Source organism: Cucurbita pepo, chromosome 5 (assembly GCF_057944985.1).
Source record: "Cucurbita pepo subsp. pepo isolate OVF chromosome 5, ASM5794498v1, whole genome shotgun sequence".
NCBI classification, from domain to species: domain Eukaryota; kingdom Viridiplantae; phylum Streptophyta; class Magnoliopsida; order Cucurbitales; family Cucurbitaceae; genus Cucurbita; species Cucurbita pepo.
This window is the reverse complement of record NC_141802.1, coordinates 4,294,885-4,314,426: the sequence shown is the minus strand read 5'-3', so window position 1 is coordinate 4,314,426 and position 19,542 is coordinate 4,294,885. Positions and strand designations below refer to the sequence as shown.

The 19,542-nt window shown below is 36.1% G+C and overlaps 4 protein-coding genes and 4 non-coding genes across 8 annotated transcripts; 3 read left to right on the top strand and 5 right to left on the bottom strand.

Moving 5' to 3' along the window:
• The first annotated feature begins 2,580 nt into the window (after positions 1–2,580).
• On the top strand, positions 2,581–6,722 carry LOC111795024 (uncharacterized). Its single transcript, XM_087123918.1, has 6 exons — positions 2,581–3,695; positions 3,862–3,992; positions 4,096–4,682; positions 5,023–5,157; positions 5,243–5,323; positions 5,416–6,722. The coding sequence occupies exons 4-6, from the start codon at positions 5,062–5,064 to the stop codon at positions 6,700–6,702; spliced, it is 1,464 nt and encodes a 487-aa protein (XP_086980044.1). The 5' UTR covers positions 2,581–3,695; positions 3,862–3,992; positions 4,096–4,682; positions 5,023–5,061; the 3' UTR covers positions 6,703–6,722.
• Positions 6,723–6,974: 252 nt separating this feature from the next.
• On the top strand, positions 6,975–7,367 carry LOC111795023 (oleosin Cor a 13-like). The gene has a single exon (XM_023677247.2). The coding sequence runs from the start codon at positions 6,975–6,977 to the stop codon at positions 7,365–7,367; it is 393 nt and encodes a 130-aa protein (XP_023533015.2).
• Positions 7,368–7,981: 614 nt separating this feature from the next.
• LOC111796292 (small nucleolar RNA Z107/R87) lies at positions 7,982–8,081 on the bottom strand. Its single transcript, XR_002815337.2, has one exon. It is a non-coding gene; the product is annotated as a small nucleolar RNA Z107/R87 (small nucleolar RNA).
• Positions 8,082–9,123: 1,042 nt separating this feature from the next.
• Positions 9,124–10,181, bottom strand: LOC111794746 (Transcriptional coactivator/pterin dehydratase). The gene is made up of 3 exons (XM_023676878.2): positions 9,754–10,181; positions 9,492–9,687; positions 9,124–9,378 (listed from the first exon to the last, which is right to left on the bottom strand). The coding sequence occupies exons 1-3, from the start codon at positions 10,096–10,098 to the stop codon at positions 9,287–9,289; spliced, it is 633 nt and encodes a 210-aa protein (XP_023532646.2). The 5' UTR covers positions 10,099–10,181; the 3' UTR covers positions 9,124–9,286.
• A 1,449-nt stretch (positions 10,182–11,630) lies between these two features.
• Positions 11,631–11,713, top strand: LOC111796301 (small nucleolar RNA snoR31). The gene has a single exon (XR_002815346.2). It is a non-coding gene; the product is annotated as a small nucleolar RNA snoR31 (small nucleolar RNA).
• A 1,768-nt stretch (positions 11,714–13,481) lies between these two features.
• Positions 13,482–13,564, bottom strand: LOC111796277 (small nucleolar RNA SNORD34). Its single transcript, XR_002815322.1, has one exon. It is a non-coding gene; the product is annotated as a small nucleolar RNA SNORD34 (small nucleolar RNA).
• Positions 13,565–13,620: 56 nt separating this feature from the next.
• LOC111796291 (small nucleolar RNA Z107/R87) lies at positions 13,621–13,738 on the bottom strand. The gene has a single exon (XR_002815336.1). It is a non-coding gene; the product is annotated as a small nucleolar RNA Z107/R87 (small nucleolar RNA).
• Positions 13,739–14,706: 968 nt separating this feature from the next.
• On the bottom strand, positions 14,707–17,390 carry LOC111795936 (pectinesterase-like). The gene is made up of 2 exons (XM_023678580.2): positions 16,467–17,390; positions 14,707–15,493 (listed from the first exon to the last, which is right to left on the bottom strand). The coding sequence occupies exons 1-2, from the start codon at positions 17,326–17,328 to the stop codon at positions 14,802–14,804; spliced, it is 1,554 nt and encodes a 517-aa protein (XP_023534348.2). The 5' UTR covers positions 17,329–17,390; the 3' UTR covers positions 14,707–14,801.
• Between the last annotated feature and the right edge of the window lie 2,152 nt (positions 17,391–19,542).

The window sequence follows — 19,542 nt, the reverse complement described above, 5'->3', positions numbered from 1 at the left end:
AAAAAATCAAATTGAGAATAACCTAATAAGTGAGTGGTCATTAGATAAATTGAGCTAAGTACGAACCCAAAAAATAATTTAATATTTATTTAATTTAAGAAAGTGAATATTTATAAATAAATAAATAAATAAAAAGGAAAATTTCAAAGATAATTAAGTTTATATGATTAAATTAAACTTGAAATTAGTATAAATAAAAAAAGGCTAAAAAAATCAGCCCACGTGTTGTGTGTTAAAGCCCAGCCCATAAGCCCACTTTGTAAAATAAAATAAAAAGGAATTAAAAGAAAGAGGAAAGCCTTATTTCTACCTTCTATGCTCCACGCCATTTAATATTTCTTCTTCTTTACGGCGTCTCCTCCTCCGTTTCATCAGCTGACTGTCGCCGCCGCCTCTCTCCCGTTCACTGCTGCCGTTGCCGTTGCCGTCGCCGTCGCCGTCGTCTTTCTTCCTTTCGTGCCGCTGCAGCACTATTCCATTGTTGTTACTGGTATTCTCCCATTCATCATCTATGTCTTTCTTCTTACTACACAATTTATAACCTCTCTAATGAAAGAATGGAGGAGTTGTTTGTTCTTTTCTTTTTTTTCTTTCTTTAATAACAATATGCGAATAGCAACGAAAGTAGAAACAGCCTTGCTGTAAATTAGGATGTGGTTTGTGATTGGCTGTTCTGATTCGGACATGAATTAGTCATCGAATTCTCTTTTAATTTATAGCTTGATTCATTGGAAGAAAAACTTCAACCTTATATAAACATAGGAAGAGAGAAATAGTTCGTTGTTAAAATGAAATTACAAAAGGAAATCCTATCCAGAAGTGATAGAAGTGATATGAACTCTGAGACACCACTCATACAATATACTCCAATGAAGGTCGGGAAGAAAATACCGTTGAAATTATCAAAAAAATATTTCAATTCATGCTATATTGAAGAAGTTATAAATTTTGGGTGGATTATAATTCATGCTACATTTACATAATAAATGGTTAATTATGACCGTAAAGTATAAATGTTACCACTCTTAGAATGCCTTTAATAGTTTCATTTTGAGGCTATATAAAACATGTATGTTGTATTTGTAAAGAGACTTGGAAACACTCTTAGAATGCCTTTAGTAGTTTCATTTTGAGGCTATATAAAACATGTATGTTGTATTTGTAAGGAGACTTGGAAAATAGAGTTAAAGAAGCATTTGTGCTTTCCTTTAGCCAATGACTAAGTTTCTCTACAATTCTATGTAGTTTAGGTTGCATGTAGCATCATTCAAGCTTGAGATGATCAATCTTACTTGTGAAGTGATTCGAATCTCAAACAAGTGTTATTGCCTTGAGCTATTTGATCAACAAGAATCATTCAAGCTAAACATGATCGATCTTGCTTGTGGAGTGATTTGAATCTCAAACAAGTGTTCTTGCCTTGAGATATTTGATCAACAGGGTAATCCGAATCTTACTCTCCTTGTATTGATTCCTTATCTAGAAGGATTACGAAAAACTGTTCCAATTGGCCATAAGATTAGTAAAGCTATAATTACAAAAGAGGCTCTCAATTTGCATCATTGAAGAGATAGAAAAGTGATGGAAGTAATAAGAGAGTGAGTCTTGTTCCTTATCCAAGAAGATACGAGAGTTTCGCTCCATCCGAAATGATCATAAGAAGGTCTGGATAAAATTCAGTTAAAGATCCTTCTCTTCCTTGAACGGATGGCCAACAAACAAGAGGGGATGAAGGTCCCTGACACCAAGGGGGAAGATAACCTGCCAACCAAAAGCTTGGAGAATACAGTCCCATAAGAATCTGACCTGTTTGCACCACATAAAAAGATGATTTTGAGTTCCCCCACCACTTTTGCACAGATCCAAGGAAAATGCCTTAGAAAGCTTGTCAAATGTATTGAGGCAGTTATGGCTCAGTTCTGAACTGAAAAACTAAACCTTTTTGGGATGATGTCCTTTCCCAGTCGAAGGGTATAGGTCCTTGTAAGCAGAACCTCCTCTTGAAGAAGAGCATTATTATGAGATTTTGATGAAAAGGCTTTTGCCTCTCCAAATTCCAGCGCCACATATCCAAAGAATAATTTGGAATAACCACCTCAGGATCCTTATTAAGGCAAGCCCAGTCCTCAATTTCTCTATCCGTCAAGTGTCTTCTAGTGTGGATATTCCCAGATGTTATTTGAGTTTTCCACATATCAGCTACAGTGCCTTCCCTTTTTTGGGTAATAGCAAAAAGGGAGGGAAATCTGATTGAAGACTCTGAATCTGAAAGCTCAGAATCTGAAACATCTTCCCCGGAGGAAGAAGAATAAGACAGCAAAAAATTTAGGAAGGACCTGGAGTTCTTCAATGCATTAATCAAGGTCAAGAATTGGGATCCGACCCTTAAACAGAAAGATGCCAAGCTTTTCGATTCAGATGATGACAGCCATGACAAAGACAGTGATGACATCAATAGTAGTTTAACAGAGAAGAAGAAAAGCAGCATGTACTTGAAAGATGTGATAGCGAAACATTTGATTGAAGAGGGCACCGAATTTGATGATGAGAGGACTAAAAACATGAAGATTCATAGATAAGGAGCAGGAAGAGATACGCAAGGCATTCTTTGAGGCAGCAGAAGTGCAAGATGATGAAGATGGTGAGGAAGAGTTGTTAAAAGTGAAGGAGCGATGATGATGGTGAGGAATAGGGGAAGACGAAACTTGCTTATTGGATGTCAAAGATTTAGATGAGGATTTTGATCCAGAAGAGTATGACAAGATGATGAAGGTAGCTTTTGGTCAAGAATAATACGAGAAAGCGGACGATGCTCCTGAGTTCGGAAGTGATATGGATAATGAAGGTGATGATGATATCGAGAAACCTGATTTTGAAAAAGAGGACGAGTTGCTTGGATTGCCAAGAGGGTGGGCGTCATCTGAGTCGGGCGATGGCTTCTTAGCAGCTAGGGAAAGGAGTTTAGAACATAAATTGATAGTGATCTGAGTAATGAGGATAATGAAGAAGAGGGTGAAGAACATGGCAGTGAGGATGAACAAGGCAAAAGGAAGAGGAAGCGGAAACTATCTTTGTACACAAAAGCTAAAGAAGCCATGATGGAGGAATATTATAAATTAGATTACGAGGATACAATTGGAGACTTGAAGACGAGGTTTAAGTACGCCAAAATACGACCTAATCGTTACGGATTGAGTACTACTGAAGTCCTGGCATCGGATGACAATGAGTTGAATCAGTTTGTTTCTATGAAAAAGCTGGCTTCTTACAAGGAAGAATGGAAGATGCCGAATAGTACTAGACAGCGCCTGAAAATGAGGACCAAGGAACTCCTAAGAGGCAAACAATTTGGTAAACAGAAAGGCAGCGTGAAGAAGAGGATGAAGAACAGCTCCGACATGCACATTGTGGATAACAATGAGAATGACAAAGTACAGATTGAGGATTCAAATGGCGATAGGGGAAATTTATCGAGGAAAGCCAGGCGAAAACAGCGACAAGCTGAATATAAATTGTCAGATGCTTGGCTCCAGGGATACGCCAAGATGATCTCGAAACCTAAGAGGAAAACAAAACACTAATCATTGGAAATCAATTGCCGTGCTTTAGCAGGTGATTCTTCTTTTTAGTCATTAATGAGATAACTTCATCTTCACTCCTTGCGGTGTCTTGTTATAGCAAACAAAGTACTGCAGGTTGGTTTTTTCCTTTTTATTATTTTGATTCGCATTTAATTCTTTGGGATAAAACCTATTCATATTCAACTTGTTATATTGTTAAAGATGGAATCTAAAAGCTTTGGTTTAGTAGATCTTGTGCTCAAACTCTTACTATTTGTAATCTTGTCATTAACCCTTCTAGGCAAACTTCATTACCCATTCTAAGGTTTCTGAGTTTTGGAGATGGCAAAATCACAAAAAAGAACGGACCCTTTTCAGACAATGACTGGAAATCTGCGAAGGAAAGATCAGGCGGCCTTCTTCCCCATTGAGGTCAGTTTATATGCACTTCATTACAATAATTGGCTTCCCAGAATGATAACAGAACTGCTTTGTTATTATTGTTTTTTCATATGAAATAATATGGGTATTTCAGTAAAAGGAGCAAAGGAACTTGGACTTGCAAGGAGGCTCTGAAACCAGTTTCAATCACGAAGAACACAGTTTGAAGCTCACATTTGAAGCTCACATTTCGCCCTCAAATGTGCAGGAAACAAACATAAAATCCTGGCATGATATCAACTATTTCCATTGCTTACATTTAAAAGAAAATGTTTTTGAGTAGTTGGGCTCTTAGTTAGGTGTATAAATTATCTTTGGATTTGGATAAATGTTGTGATTCTGATTAATTTTATAACAAAAGTTTTATTATAATTGTCTAATTATTAAGTGCAAGTTTGTAGCTTAAAATTATTTAACACACAATTAGTCCAAAAACAATTATGAGCCATCTCAACTTAAATAAATAGAAGAATAATCAGCAGTAGAAGGCGTCTACGCATGCGCTGTTACGCATAACGCCTGTTCAACACCGAAAGAGAACTGAAAATTTGAAGGAAAACCAGAAGGACGACTCGCGGGAAGTTTTGCAAGCGGCAGAAACCTTAAAATTTGTGAGCATTTATTCTCCTTATTGCTTCCTTCTTACTCTTCTTTTACTTCATTTCGGAATCGGTATAGAAAGTACGTCTTTGTTTCGAATGTTTTTTACTACTTTAAAGGGTCAATTGCATTTTATACATTCTGTTACATTGTCTTGGGTGAAGTGATGTAACTTAGATGTGCATTTGATCGGTTGAACTTCGACTTATGGGTGTTATGTTTGAAAGCTTTTTATCTGTTCATCGCTAGGTTATGATGTTTTGGGTGTTGTATTAGTTGAATTTTGTATGATTTATTGGTTGGTTAATGGGCCATTTTCAGATGACGTTTGAAGTAAAAATGCTGTGTTATTAGACAATTTTGCTACTAATTTAATAGGTTTTGATGAAGAAAACTATCAGTTTGGTACCTTGTTTTTCAGATTATTCTGAAGCCTTGGCCTATAATTTATCAAGACAAGATGGAAGCTGACGAACTATATCTTGATCTCCTAGCACTGAGGCAACTGTACTTCTTTCTCTTAAAATGCTGTTTGCGGGATGCAAATTCAGAACTTGTAAGCCTCTGTGAGATATGACTGTCTGGGTGTGCTTTAAACTTGAATATTTAACTATTGTAGCTTGGTTTTATTGTCAAAGCAGGTGGTGGGTGCAAGGGCAAAGATTTTATTCAAGCATTTGCTCGATGATGCCACTACTGGACTTCTCGAGTTTCACTCGAAGGTTTGTATTCCATTCTGCATAAAAACTTCTGTAAAACAAAACAACAATTCATAGATATCTAGTGACATACATCCCTATTTGAGTTTGTGCAGACTCTGCCATTTTACAACTTTCTAGGCAAAGATGATAAACAGACAAAGCCACTGGACGAGAAAGTTGCTGAATGGATGGAACATGATCAAACTGCAAGAAGGATGCAAAATCCAGAGAAGATTGAACACAAACCAGGAAGGGACAGAGCTTCACCGTCAAATGTTGCCGCTAATGACTTATCAAGTGGCATCAGTTCAGCACTAAGAAGAATTGAACTCCACATTCTATCCCTGCAACGTTATGCAAGAAGCCACATCAGTGAAACTAAATTAGCTTACAATGGGCAGTCTGTTCATAAAGGGAATAAGTCATTCAACCAGCAAAAAGTTAAGCCGATGGTGGCAAACAATTGTTCCAAGTTCGTGCATGGATTCAGAATGCCTCTGACTCAAGTCAAGGACGAGGCCATGAAACAGCAAGAACTTGTGATTCCACCGACTCCGATGGATAAATCAGGATGTTCAGAAGGATCCAAGGCAACTGCCAGGCGCGCTATGAAACTGAATCGAACTTGGATACAAGAAAAGAGGAGCAAGAATTCTCGTGGTCGTATTGTAATGAAGCCAACTTTGTGGCATCATCCCTCTAGAGAAGTAAGAAAGGAACAGACTCATTACAGAACACATCTGGCGGCTCAGCAAGAATCAGAATTTACAAACTCAGAATCAGCTTCTTGTTCTAGTCCGGCAACTCTACAAACCAGTGAAAGTGAAACCACTGATGATTCTTCTTCACCAGATAACCAATCCAGTCCACCGGCAACTGGTTCAGAGGCAAGTAACCAGTACGAAAACAGCAGTAGCAACATTTCAAGGAAAGCATTCAAGTTCAGCCATGGGAAGAAAGAGTCCAAGAGAGCAGAAGGACGGTTCAAGAGTTTAAGAAACAAACTGGGCCTTATCTTCCACCACCACCACCACCATCACCATCACCATCACCATAACGGTCATAACTCCATGTGGAAGCAAGTAAGAACGATGTTCCATCGTACAGATAAGAAAGAACTAACAAGTAAAGAAGAGAGTAATGAGAAGCTAAGGAAAACAACAATCAGAAGTGAGCCTCGCAAGAACCAAGTTCGGAGGTTTCAAGCACTTGCTAAAGGGCTTCGAAGCCATGTATGGAAATCGAAAGCCATGAAGAAGAAAGAGCAAAGAGGGCTAAACTGTGGGAAGAAGCTGCATTGGTGGAAAATGATTCGACGCCGCCGTGGAGCGAAGTTCCACAATAAAGGACGTGTGAAAATAGGGTATGTAAACAGAAAATCACATGTGAAGTTAATTTAATTTTTGTGGGACATTTTTAAGATTTTGCAACCCAAAATGGTACTTTTACCCTCCTGAGTTGCACTAATAATATTTCTGGGAAAAAAGAAATAAATTGACAAGAAAAGAACAGAGGCAGAATTAGTCGGCCACCTAAAACATTGAGTTGTCCATGGACAAAGCCACTTCACATTCATGCAATGAGAAGCTTTTCACCACGTACCACTTTTCACACCCTATATAATCAAACTCCCTTTATCACTCTTCTTCAAACAAAACCCATATACTTTTTAATGGCGGAATCTCGTAATTCTCAGCACTACAAAGCCCGACAGACCTCAGATGAATTACCCCGCTCCCACAAAATCGTCAAGGCCATCACCGCAGCCACAACTGGCGGATCCCTTCTCGCCCTCTCCGCCCTCACAATTACTGGTACAGTCATTGCTCTAGCCATCGCCACACCGCTGTTTGTCATATTCAGTCCGGTTCTCGTCCCAGCGGCGATCACTGTCTCACTTTTGATCATGGGGTTCTCGATATCCGGTGGATTCGGCATCGCTGCGGCGGTTGTTACGTGGTGGTTTTTCAGGTACGTGACTGGGAAAAGGCAAGATGCTGACAATGATTTGCCCGGAAAAAAATCGTATAAGTTCGGCGGCAAGGGGATAGAAGTTCAAAGTTGAATGTTATGATTTGGTTGGTAATGTTTGAACAAAGAGGATTTGATGGTTGAAATGAGAGGGGGTGGTCGTAGCGATGAAAGGCAGTGGTTGTTGGATAATGTAATTTGAGGTTGGCCTCAGTTCGATGAATAAAATAAACCTTCGATTTCTAAATAACAAATCGTTTTGTGGCTCTAACAAGTTAAAATTTATGCTTTGCTTATTTCATTAGTTAGATCGAAATACGTTATAAACATCATCATCATCATCAGAAAGGAAATTTTGTTCTCATCCACAGCATGGCTTTACTGTGTAGGAAGGTGTCCTAAGATTATTCCTCATTTCATCACTTGGACATTAACACACTTCAGGAGACAATAAGATCAGCAAATCAGACATCAAAAGTTTTCAAAATGGCGATTAGAAAATTCAATTTTTTTGAAGAAAAACTGGGAAAGAGAATAGCAATACTCAGAAGGCAATGGTGATTATTAGGTTCGATTCTGCCAGCAGACTCTCTTCAATGAATTTCAGAAGAGGGAGCTTTTTTATCCTCATTGTAAGCCTTCACTTTCCCCAAAAGCATGAGAAAGAACACAAAACAAAAACAAGAAATCTTTAAAATAAGTCTACCAGATGGCTCAGTTTCGAGATTAATCGACACGCAAGCTTCCAAATAGAAACCTGCATTCCGGTCTGTTGAGCTTGATCTTTCATGAAATCATCAAAGCCACCATTTGTAGACAAACCAAACGAATCAAAATTGAGAAAAACATGAAATACATCCATCGCTAGATCTCAAAAAAACTCACAAACCGAAAACGATCTATCGAGCATCAAAGCATACGGGAGAGCATATGAATCAAAAGCTATATTCAACCCTAAGCGAAAAGAACTCGATCTCTCAAAAACAGCGGCGGATAATCCAGATTTTGTTTAAGTAATTAAGAAACGATAAAAATGAAGAACCTTCGTAGACGAAGCACGATTGGCTAGGGTATAGCTGCTACCACCGCCGACGTTAAAGAAGACGAGTATCAATCAAGGGAAGAGGGAAACGATAATGACAACTTTAAGCAGCTTCGTGAGTTTAAATAGGGGTAAAATTAGGGCTTCTGCTTCCGGACATTCCGGATTCAGGTGTTGGGCTCTATTCATGACAAAAGCCCAATTCGGATTCTTTCGGATTCTAGGTTCGGCCCATAATCAATTTATTCATTTGTTTTTTTTCTTTTTCTTTTTAAAAATTAAATATCTTAAATAAAATATATTTGCTCTTCTGGTTTAAAAAATAAATAAATGAAAGTAGAGTTCAAATATGGATATGAATTTTATTTCTAACTCCGAGAATATCTCAAATATTTATCTATTCGGGTTCTAATTGAGGTATGAATTCTCTCATGTCATTTACACTTTATACCAGATAGCAGGTGCATATACCAACTGTCACGGTCGTTGTACGTTGACATGCTCACAACAAATTTTAAGGGAAAATCGACCCATGTGTCACTCATCTCATCATAACATCTTAAACATTCATCCATCAAAGTTCTCATCAGGGCATAAATTCTATCGTGTACACGTCATGATATTTACACTCCATACCAAATAGCAAGTGCATATACCAACCATCATGGTCGTACATTTTCAACCGTGCATTGACACACTCGTAGGCTTCAAAACGAAGTTATTTAGATATATTTTGCATTCAATATGATTAGTGTATTAGTATTTCAATTCTTAAACCCCATTTAAAGAGTAATTATATTCTTAGAAATAAATTAAAATTATGAAATTCCGATCCTAATTGCTTATCAAGCAGCCCCAAGAAATCAAATCATCAAACAGTTCATATACAAGAGGCCTTAACAAAAACAAAAATTCAGAAGAAAACTTTCCTGGGAAAATTTTTCTGTGAAGAAAATGAAGATGAGATTCAGCTATGCCCAAGCTCTTTTCCTGGCAGCAAGATCTATCGTTTTTATCTCATCAATTTTAGCAGCTACAATAAAATCATTCATACTCAAACCTCCTGCAAATTCAAAATCCCAAAATTACAGACCTTAAAACTCAGATTTCTGTATGAAAACTCAGTGAATCAAGTTAATATGAGATGGTGGTTGAAAGAGGGAGAAGAATGAGTACCAATGGCTGAAGTCCAGAGCTCTGCCGTAACTTGATTCGGCTGATCCAAGTGAATATCTGGAAAATGGTTAGCGTCATCAACAGCGTTGGAGATTCTATTAATCAACTCCACACAGCATTTGAAATCCCTCAATTTCCACAAGCATCGGAGTTTGAATTGGCCTCTGCCATTATCCACCAATCTCCACCCCACGACCTATATGAAATTTCATCAACAATCGAACAATCGAACAATCGGACAATCAAAATCAGATATGATTACCTTCTTCAAGAGTTTTTGGGCCTCATCTTCGGGCATTGGAGCCTGCAGAGATGAAATTGGAACGCACTGTTGCTGAGAAAGAGCTAGGGCTCGGACATTGGGGATTAGAATCTTGTGCTCTGTATTGGAAAATCCAATCACCTTATCGCCAAAGTTGCTCTCGATTTCCGCCGGGAACGGGTCTCTGGCGCCGAAGTCGCCGTCGCCTACGACGGCGGCTCTGATAGTAGCCGGACGGAGTTTGCGGCGGAGGAGGGTGGTGGACGGTGGCGGTGGGAGAGAGAAACGGGAGTGGGGACGGGGGAGACGGAGGAGAGGGAAGTTGGGGGTTGGGGTTGTGGCCATGGTTGATGGATAAGGACACAGTTCCAGAAGCGACCACCAATGGCTCTGGGCCTTTGGGTTTCTTTTATTTGCTCTATGGCTCTAGTGGATAGGATTTTATGGGAACCACAAACTTGTATGCACAATAATAAAATATTATAAATAATTAATTTAAAACAAAATGAGGTTCTCCCGACTTTATTTCTAGTTCCAAATAATTTTTTTTTTTTTTTTTTTTTTTTTAATTCTCACCGTCATCTATTACCATATCTGCCTCACAAGTTTAAAACCGCATCACTCTACAAAGAGGTTTCTGTAAGAATGCTCACAATCCAATCCATTGGCGACCACCGTCCTCGTTGGCATACGACACACTACCCCATGTATGGGGCTGAGTTTTTCATACTTGTATAAAAAATGCTCAAAATCCAACTTTTTAGGGACCAGCGTCCTCATTGTCACATTGCTCGATGTCTGGCTCAGTTACCATTTGTACTATCTATGTCCTTCTGATATGAACCAAAAAAATATCAATCATATAATATGCTTCAATGAAATAGAGATATGAAAAAATATTATTGAAATTATCAAAAGATATTTCAATTCATGCTACATTGAGAATGAAGTTTCGTGTTATAAATTTTAGGTGGATTACAGAGTATTTTAGAATTATTGTATTTGATTAATGTATTTTAAGACTTTTTATTTATTTTATGTTACAGTTAAGTAATGGTTAATTATGACCAAACCTCTTAGAAAGGAAACTATTAAAGCCAACAATTAAGTAATGGTTAAAAGTAATAGTTAATTATGACCGTGAGGTAGAAAGGTTACCACTCTTGAAAATGAAACTATTGAAACCATGATGTATATTGTATTTATAAGTAGACTTAGAAAATATAGTTAAAAAAAAAAAAAAAAAAAAAAAAAAAAAAAAAAAAAAAAAAGCATTTTTGCAGAATCATTCAATCCATGATCTGAGATATTTTCCTCCCCTGATCTATCTTACTAATTTCCACTTGTCTATTCCAATTCCCCTGGTTAGCCTCAGTTTTAAAATAGGGGAGGATTTCACAATCTAACAATAAAATGGGCTTAACCACGCTAAATTATAATTTTATTGGTATACTTGTAATAAATCCTATAATTAAATTTATTATATTAATGTTATGGGCGATGGCCGTACAGTCGGTCACAGAGTTGCCACGTGACCACAACAAAATTAGGGTAAAATCCTCTGCTCCCTATAAATAAATCAACCGGCCAAAGCGGGGCCATCGTAGAGCTTCGCTGACTTTGGTTGTTTGTTCTTCCTCTAATTTTCTCAACTTTCTTCTTCTTCTTCTTCATCTTATAAATTCTGATTCGATGTGTTCTATTGCGTTTCTTCTGATTTTCCATCCTTTTTGAATCGTTGTCCCCGATTCTGTTTTCTATCTTTGCGTTACCGCCTGCGAATAGCTAATTTTTCGTCCCTCGTAGACGAAACTTGCGCTCCCTTACCAGTGATTTACTTGAAAGTTTGATTTGATTTGATTGTTTGGAGGAAGCAGTGGATGACGATGAAGCAATTACTAATAATCCAACACTAATGTATTCATTATCTGCTGATGCTACTCTTAGCTTCTGAATCTACATTCCTTCATCTTTCTATCCATCTTTCTCTACGTTTTTATGCTTAAAATGATTTTGGTACATGCTTAGTTCTTGATCTGTGCAGTCCACAGTTATTCTGCATTTTAGTTTCGTGGCTTAATTGAATTCCAATGCTTTGTTTACTATATTTAGGCAAACAAACCTGAGCATGACCAAACAGACTAATGTTTGGCCTAAAGATTGAGGAATGATTGTAACGGCTTCTCTTGGTTGTGATTCCACTGTTGGTACAAATCCTGGGAAAAATAATTATGTTCCTTGCCCATAGACATCTCTGGTTCAACTAAACAATCAAATTTTGTGTCACGATGAACATAGAAAAGAGCTACTGATAGCAACACTGTTAAACATTTAAGCCAATGCCTTACCCATTTACTCGAATCCTATAGTATGATACTATTATATCTGTCTAGACAAGAACAAAACAAACCAATAATTGAATAAAAATCTAAATCTTCTATTGATAATTTGTATCCCAGGCTTTCCTAAAGCAACAAACCTTCTACAATCTCAGGTAGGCATTGCAAAGACGATGCAATGAATCAGATAACCTACAACATCAAACATTCGAATCTAGTTTTCCCTCCTTTTTTCCAATTTTTTTCGTGTAGTCAATATGTTCTTAATTGTTTCAAACGTTTCTTCCAATTAGTATTTGTTTGCTTCTCTATTTCATATTTTCTCTGACCCAGCAGTTCATCAATTTCAGCGACAACAATTCTTTAATGAAATGAGGATTTAGAAAAGGGGGGAAATATTGAAGGTCATATCAACCGTCAATAATTGGTATAAATTGATTTATAGGTGGCCACAGAACCAAATTAAATACACAAGGTGACTGGAAATATCTTTTAGATATTCAACAATCAGTACAAAATTTTATTCTTTAAATTATCAAGATTGTTGTGATGATAAACTTCATTCTCCGACACAACAATTGTTAAAACGTAATTACAAATTTTCAAGTTCTTGAATATATGGAGTAAAATTCTTCAATGAGTCGATCTTTGCTTGAACTAGCAACAGAGGAATTCATGGTGAAAAGACACAAATAGCTTCATAATGACAAATAGGAGTTACAATTTTAATACATCGTACGAAAATGGTCACTTCAAGGAACTCTGCATGGCCGCATAAAATCCTTAAAAAATGAAGTTTTGAGAATAGGATTGTTGACCGTCCTCTTCAATGGTCTTGCCCATAGCGCAATCAAGATGATTAAATTATCCTAGTTAAAGAAACAAATTAAAATTTATATACCAATACGTAGTAATGAAACAACAGACGTATATGTTACAGATCAAAATCCAGTTTTCTTCAATACGTTTTTGTTACTGAAACCTAATGTCTAAATGAAAAAAATGGATTGAACAACATTAACTCATTAAATTAAAAGAAGAGTTATGGAAAATTGACTATTAAAAGAATGTTGAAATTAAAAAGCTTCGACAAGAAACAAGGATGGAGATTAAAAAACTGAAATAGTATTTAAACCAGTATAAAACATGATGAAGCATTACTTTCTTGGAAGTAGTTGAAGCTTCATCCTTGAATTCATACGAATTGCAGATGCAAACGCAGTTTGAACAAAATGAAGATAACGAATATCTTATTCGATATTAGCATCTCTAAGAAAAATGGAATGAAATTTCATCAGTGTAACAAAACTCAGGAACACAGTTAAAACGCAGTCATAGTGTAGAAAAACAGAGCAAATAAAAGTGAAAACGAAATCATAGGAATCCAAATCAGGCCTCAGGCAGATTGTTCACAATCATTAAGATTATCAGACAATGTAGGCAAATCAAAATATCAGTCATCACCGGCCTGATTCAGGAAGAACAAGAAAAGACAACAAACCAAATCGTGAAAATTGACGAGTGAAGAGATCGCTCAGTTCAGCGGGGTATTCGACACGCAAAGACCTCTCACTCTTTCAGGAAGAGGAAAGGACTCTGCAATCCGGTCTGTTGAGCTTGAATTTTACTGAGTCGTCACTGCGATCTCCTTCACTGCCTAATTTTCAACGAAAGCAAAAAATGAAATTACAGAGATAGGGTTGAGAGAGAAGAAAAGATTGGATCGAAATCGAAGTCACTTTGGCAATGAGGGCGTCGTGTGATTGAGGATTTATATAGTGCAGATTAGGGCTTCCACTTCCCAGTTTTGTATAAAAATACCAAAATAGCCCGCTCCTCGCTCGTGTTACAACGGTAGCGAGAATTTTATGGACTATTCGAAAAAAAAATATATATATAGGTACATTAATTTAAAAAAAAAAAAATATATATATATATATATATATATTTTTTTTTAATTTCAATAATATCATTAATTTTTTAAAAAATTAAAAAATATCGTTATAATGAAAGAGGTTGATATTTTATTTAAAAAATAATTTTAGTTAATATCTAGTTTTAAAAGAGTTCCAATAATATTTTGTTTAAAAAATAGTTTTGAATTTTAAAAAATGTTTAAAAAATATTTTTTAAAAGAGTGGTATATTTTTAATTTGTTTTTAAAACACTCTTTTTAAAAAAATTTGAATATAACCCTCGCGTAGAGATGGATAATCTATGAGAAGTAAATAGATGATAATAATAACTTCTTATATCTTTTTATAAGAAGTCTTAATATTATTTTTAAAATTTAAGAATATATTTAAAATAAAATATTAATAGTTTTAATAAAAATATTTTAAAATTTTTAAAAGTATTATTAAAAATTTCGAAAGTTTACGAGTATTTTATATTTTTATTAATTTAATAAAAAAATATATCAAATTTCACTTTTATCATATATTTCCTTCTAAATTCCATAGTCAATAAACAACAATATAAAATTCTCAAGAAATTAATTTTAATATAAAAACTAAATTTCGCACAAACCCATAAATCAAAACTTCACTAAAAAATGATTAATCAATCCAAAATAATCTTCAAATAAACATTAATTTTATCAGAAAATTCCCAAAAAAAAATGGTATATTATTATTGATGAATACAGTAAAATTCAACCACCAAGAACAGCACAAGAACGAAGATGTTCCAAGTCCCCCATAATTAATTTCAAAGCCCAGCAGTGAACGGAACGCCGGTTGCCGGCAGCCATGAGTTCCCGGCGATGAAGCTCCCGACGGTAAACTTGGAAGCTTCGGCGGCGCTTGTAATCACTCTGTAACCCTTCCACTTCACTCGCTTAGCAGTGGACGAACCAGGCCCAAAGTTCTTGAACTCTCCATAATAGAGCGTATTCAGGGCAAAGTCCCCGCTCCATTCCAGCCACCCTGCAGGGTTCACCAAGCTATCCATGAAGCACTGCAAGTAAACCGTCCGGGAGTACTCCTTCCATGGCCTCCCCAGGTAGGTTCTCACCGAGCTTAGCACCGGTTGGAGGTCGGCCGTGGCCATCACTCTCGAGTTGTGGATTGAGATTCCGGTGTTCTGATTTGGGTCCGATCGGCCTTGCGCTGTTACCACGCATTGCTGACCTGACATTGGTTTTCTCGCGTAGATCATGCAGTTTTGGAGTACCACGGCTGCGTTGCCGAAGATGAAGTCTACTGTGCCGTAAATGTAGCATTCTCTGTAGAATTGTCTTTGGGAATGGACGTAGAGAGTGTCTTGATATCCCTCGAAGCCGCAGCGGTAGAAGACGGAGAGATCTGAGCCCGATCGAAGAGCTACTGCTTGGTGGTTTTGAGGTCCGGCCGTGTTGCGGAAGGTGATGCCACGAGCAATGAATCCTTCCCCAGTAACAGCTGAACAAAGTCACAAAATTTGCAACAATTTATTTGTTAGAAATCACGACTTTCGTAATGGTACGAAATTGTCCGCTTTAAACATAAGTTCACAGATTTGTTATAAATCACGACTCTCCACAGTGGTATGATATTTGTTTACTTTGAGCATAAGCTCATAGGTGAACAAAGTCTCAAAATTTACAATAATTTAATTGTTAGAAATCACGACTCTCTACAATTGTATGATATTATCCACTTTGAGCGGCAGACAAAGTTTCAAAATTTACAATAATTTATTAGTTAGAAATCACGACTCTCTACACTTATGATATTGTCCACTTTGAGCATAAGCTCACAGTGGATAAAGTTTCAAAATTTACAATAATTTATTAGTTAGAAATCAGACTCTCTACAATTGTATGATATTGTCCGCTTACAGTGGACAGAGTTTCAAAATTTACAATAATTTATTTGTTAGAATCACGACTCCCTACAATTGTATGATATTGTCCATTTTGAGCATAAGCTCACAGCAGACAGAGTTTCAAAATTTACAATAATTTATTTGTTAGAATCACCACTCTCTACAATTGTATGATATTGTCCACCTTGAGCATAAGCTCACAGTGGGCAGAGTTTCAAAATCTACAATAATTTATTAGTTAGAAATCACGACTTTCTACTATTGTATGATATTGTTCACTTTGAGCATAAGCTCACAGCCGAACAAAATCACAAAATTTACACCAATTTATTTGTTAGATATCACGACTCTCCACAATTTTATAATATTGTTCACTTTGAACCTAAATTTTTATGGCTTTATTCTGGGTAGCCCAGAAGGTCTTGTATTATTGTAGATATATTCTTATTTATAAACTCATGATCATTCGTTAAATTAGTCAAGGGCGGACTGGCTCCAAACAATTTTCAACACTAATTTCGGGTTAAGTTGGGTTAGTGAGAGAAAAAGGAGAGAGAAGAAACGTACCGACGGTGGCGGAGTTGAACGTGGTGGAGCCTCCGCCGACACTCCTACTCCCCGTAATAATGGTATACTTCAACCCATCTCCGACGAGCATCAAATTCTTGACCTTATTCCCAATCACAACATTCTCTTTATAAACCCCTTTCTTAACATGTATCACAAATCTCCCACTCCCTTTCCTCTTCGCCGCCGCATCAACCGCCGCCTGCACCGTCTTATAATTCCCAGACCCATCAAGCGCCACAACCAAGTCCGCCTTAGGAACCGCCGCCTGCAGCAGCCGCCGTTCACCAGCCTTAACCCACGTAGGAAACCCACCATGATAACCCGTCTCCGTCTCAGAGCAGTTATTCACAGCCAAACTATTCCTAATCAACTTAGTCACATTATTACTCCGCCCAAGAAAAGGAAAAACGACGTCGTAATCCTTAATATTAAGGTCAACGAATCCGGCACGACACGTCTCAAGATTAGTCAACGCGGAGCTGAGCCATGTTTGGATGTCGAAATCGGAGCAATAGTTGTCGGAGAAGGTTCGGTTGAGCTGGAGAATGGTGTCTTGGTAAAGCTCCAAGCAGTCGGCCCACGCGCCTTTTTCCTTGGGGGTGCGGCATTTCTGGGCGTGGCGCTTGGTGAGCGACTCGGCTGTGAGAGCCCTTTCCATGGCGATTTTGAAGGCGGCTTTTTTGAACTCGGCGAGGTTTTTGGGGTTGAATTTGGCGTTGAAGAAGCTCTTGCATATGTCGGGATATGGGGTTTGGCTGCACCATAAATCCTTGGCGTTGGGGGCTGACAAAGATGGGGAAATTGATAGTAAAATGGACATTGATATTAGAAGGATGGAGAAATGGCGGTTTTGAGCCATTTTTTGGTTGTTGGTTGTGTTCTTGAGTGTTGGGTTTTGGTGTGTTTTTATAGGGGAAAATAAGAGGAGACAGCTTGAATTGGGCTGGTTTTTATGTGTTTTTTTTTTTTTTTTGAAAATGGTAGTGATCTATGGGAATGTTTGTGTTCAAGTTTGAAAGATTATTATAAAAAGTCTTGTTTTGAATTGGTCGTATATGAATGATTTAGACTTTTGTAGCTTGTAAATGATTGTGTTTCTAATGGTTTTATTTATGTAATTAGGTAAGAAATTACCGTTAATGGATATTGTTTGTATTGGGTTACTACGTATTGCTATCAATCTTGTGGTTTAAAACGTGTCAGCTATTGAAAGGTTTACAGATGGAATGTTTCGTTCCTCTTTGTAATCAATGTGGGATCTCATAATCCACCCCCTTGAGCGCTTAATGTTCTTGCTATCATACTCCCAAGTGTCTTACCTTTGATATCATTTGTAATAGCTCAAATTCACTGCTAATTGATATTGTCTGCTTTGGTCGTATCGACGTCAACCTCACAATTTTAAAACATGTCTGATAGGGAGAGCTTTCCACACAGTTGTAAGAAAATGTTTCGTTCTTCTCTCTAACTTATGTGAGATCTCACAGTTCACCCCTTTGCAGGCACACTGTCATGCGTCTCAATTTTATACCATTTGTAACAGCCTATGTCCACCACTAACCGATATTGTCCATTTTAGCCCGTTATACATCGTTGTCTGCCTCATGATTTTAAAACATGTCTATCAGAGAAGTTTTATTCTCCTTTCCAACTAATGTACGATGTTACAAAATTGTTACGCACTAAAATTTCTATCTAAATTTTTGTAACACATAGAAATAAATAAATAATGTTATATTTTTTAGGATTAGACTATTTTTTAATTATGTTCCTAATCTTACGTCATAAACTTTAAGTAGTGGTTGGGGAAGGGAAACGATGGAGAAGAAGCATCTCAATTAATTGCTTCACATTTAACTATTCCATCATGTTAACACGTCTTAATTAAATTTAATTAACATTTTTCAATTCACTTAGGAATCTGCATGCTAATTGCCACATATATATATATATATAGTTAATATTTTTTAAATTATTTATGACTTTATCTCGAGATTAGAAGTTCAAAATCTCGATATGACGCTCAATATTATTTTAATTCATTTGAAGACGTGACAATATTTCAAATCTTATTATAAAATAAATATAGATTAACCGATATATTTTTTTAAAAACTATATTCTAAATAATTATTTTCTACAAAATCTGCTTCGTAATAATGACAAAATAAATAAATGAAAATAAAAAATAAATGAAAGGGGGAAATTTTATAAGCTAAAGTTGACAACGGCTGGTTTTAATCATGGTTGGTGGATCATTTATTAATTTTAATTCCTATAAATATATAATTAAATCATTCAGTGCATGTGAGGGTAATATAAATATATGCCTTTAATTTTGACTTTTTTTTTTCTTTTTATATTTTATTTACGGGTTGAATTAATTAAAATTTTAAATTAAGTCTTTAATAATTCATAGTGATTAAATTACTAATTATAATAATGTTCGGCCAATTATAATTACGTTTTACAAAAAATTCCTTGATAATTTAATTTGTTTTATTTTAAAAAAACTATGTTTTTTATTAAGTAGGTTTAAGATAATGAGTTTAAATGATTATTAGTCAACTTAATGGAGGGAGAAGGATAGAGAAGAATATGATTATGAATATTTAGTTGGAATAATTATATTATAATTATTTGTTAATTTGGGGTTTGAAAATTCCACTTTCCCAAAAATTAATTTATTAATATTTATAGCAATGAAGATATTAGAAACGCGTACGCAATGAAGTCGTATTAAAAAACAACTAAATTCTACATTATATTAATGAAAATTATATTCATTATTATCCACAAATTTTTTAATTGCAGTTTTTATTTTTTTATTGACATTAATTAAAATGAAAGTCAATGTTATTTTATAAAATAAAATTTTCAAAATTATTCATTTTTGTTTTATTTAGATATAACCAAAAAAATTTCAAAACTGGCTTAAAACACTAACAAAAAATTAAAAAAACCACGGATGCTCGGACCAAAAAGAAATAACAATTTGCGGATAGCGGAACTCTTTTTACATGTTGGTGTGTTAAAATCATCGAATTTGAACATTTCTCACAATAATATAAAAA

Excerpts from the sequence above, each read along its gene's own strand:
- LOC111795024 (XM_087123918.1), top strand. The coding sequence starts at position 5,062 with ATGGAAGCTGACGAACTATATCTTGATCTCCTAGCACTGAGGCAACTG. Across the intron at positions 5,158-5,242 it reads GGGATGCAAATTCAGAACTT|GTGGTGGGTGCAAGGGCAAA; the intron begins GTAAGCCTCTGT and ends TTGTCAAAGCAG. Across the intron at positions 5,324-5,415 it reads TTCTCGAGTTTCACTCGAAG|ACTCTGCCATTTTACAACTT; the intron begins GTTTGTATTCCA and ends GAGTTTGTGCAG.
- LOC111795023 (XM_023677247.2), top strand. The coding sequence starts at position 6,975 with ATGGCGGAATCTCGTAATTCTCAGCACTACAAAGCCCGACAGACCTCA.
- LOC111794746 (XM_023676878.2), bottom strand. The coding sequence starts at position 10,098 with ATGGCCACAACCCCAACCCCCAACTTCCCTCTCCTCCGTCTCCCCCGT. Across the intron at positions 9,688-9,753 it reads CCCAAAAACTCTTGAAGAAG|GTCGTGGGGTGGAGATTGGT; the intron begins GTAATCATATCT and ends AATTTCATATAG. Across the intron at positions 9,379-9,491 it reads GCTCTGGACTTCAGCCATTG|GAGGTTTGAGTATGAATGAT; the intron begins GTACTCATTCTT and ends TTGAATTTGCAG.
- LOC111795936 (XM_023678580.2), bottom strand. The coding sequence starts at position 17,328 with ATGGCTCAAAACCGCCATTTCTCCATCCTTCTAATATCAATGTCCATT. Across the intron at positions 15,494-16,466 it reads GTTCAACTCCGCCACCGTCG|CTGTTACTGGGGAAGGATTC; the intron begins GTACGTTTCTTC and ends GACTTTGTTCAG.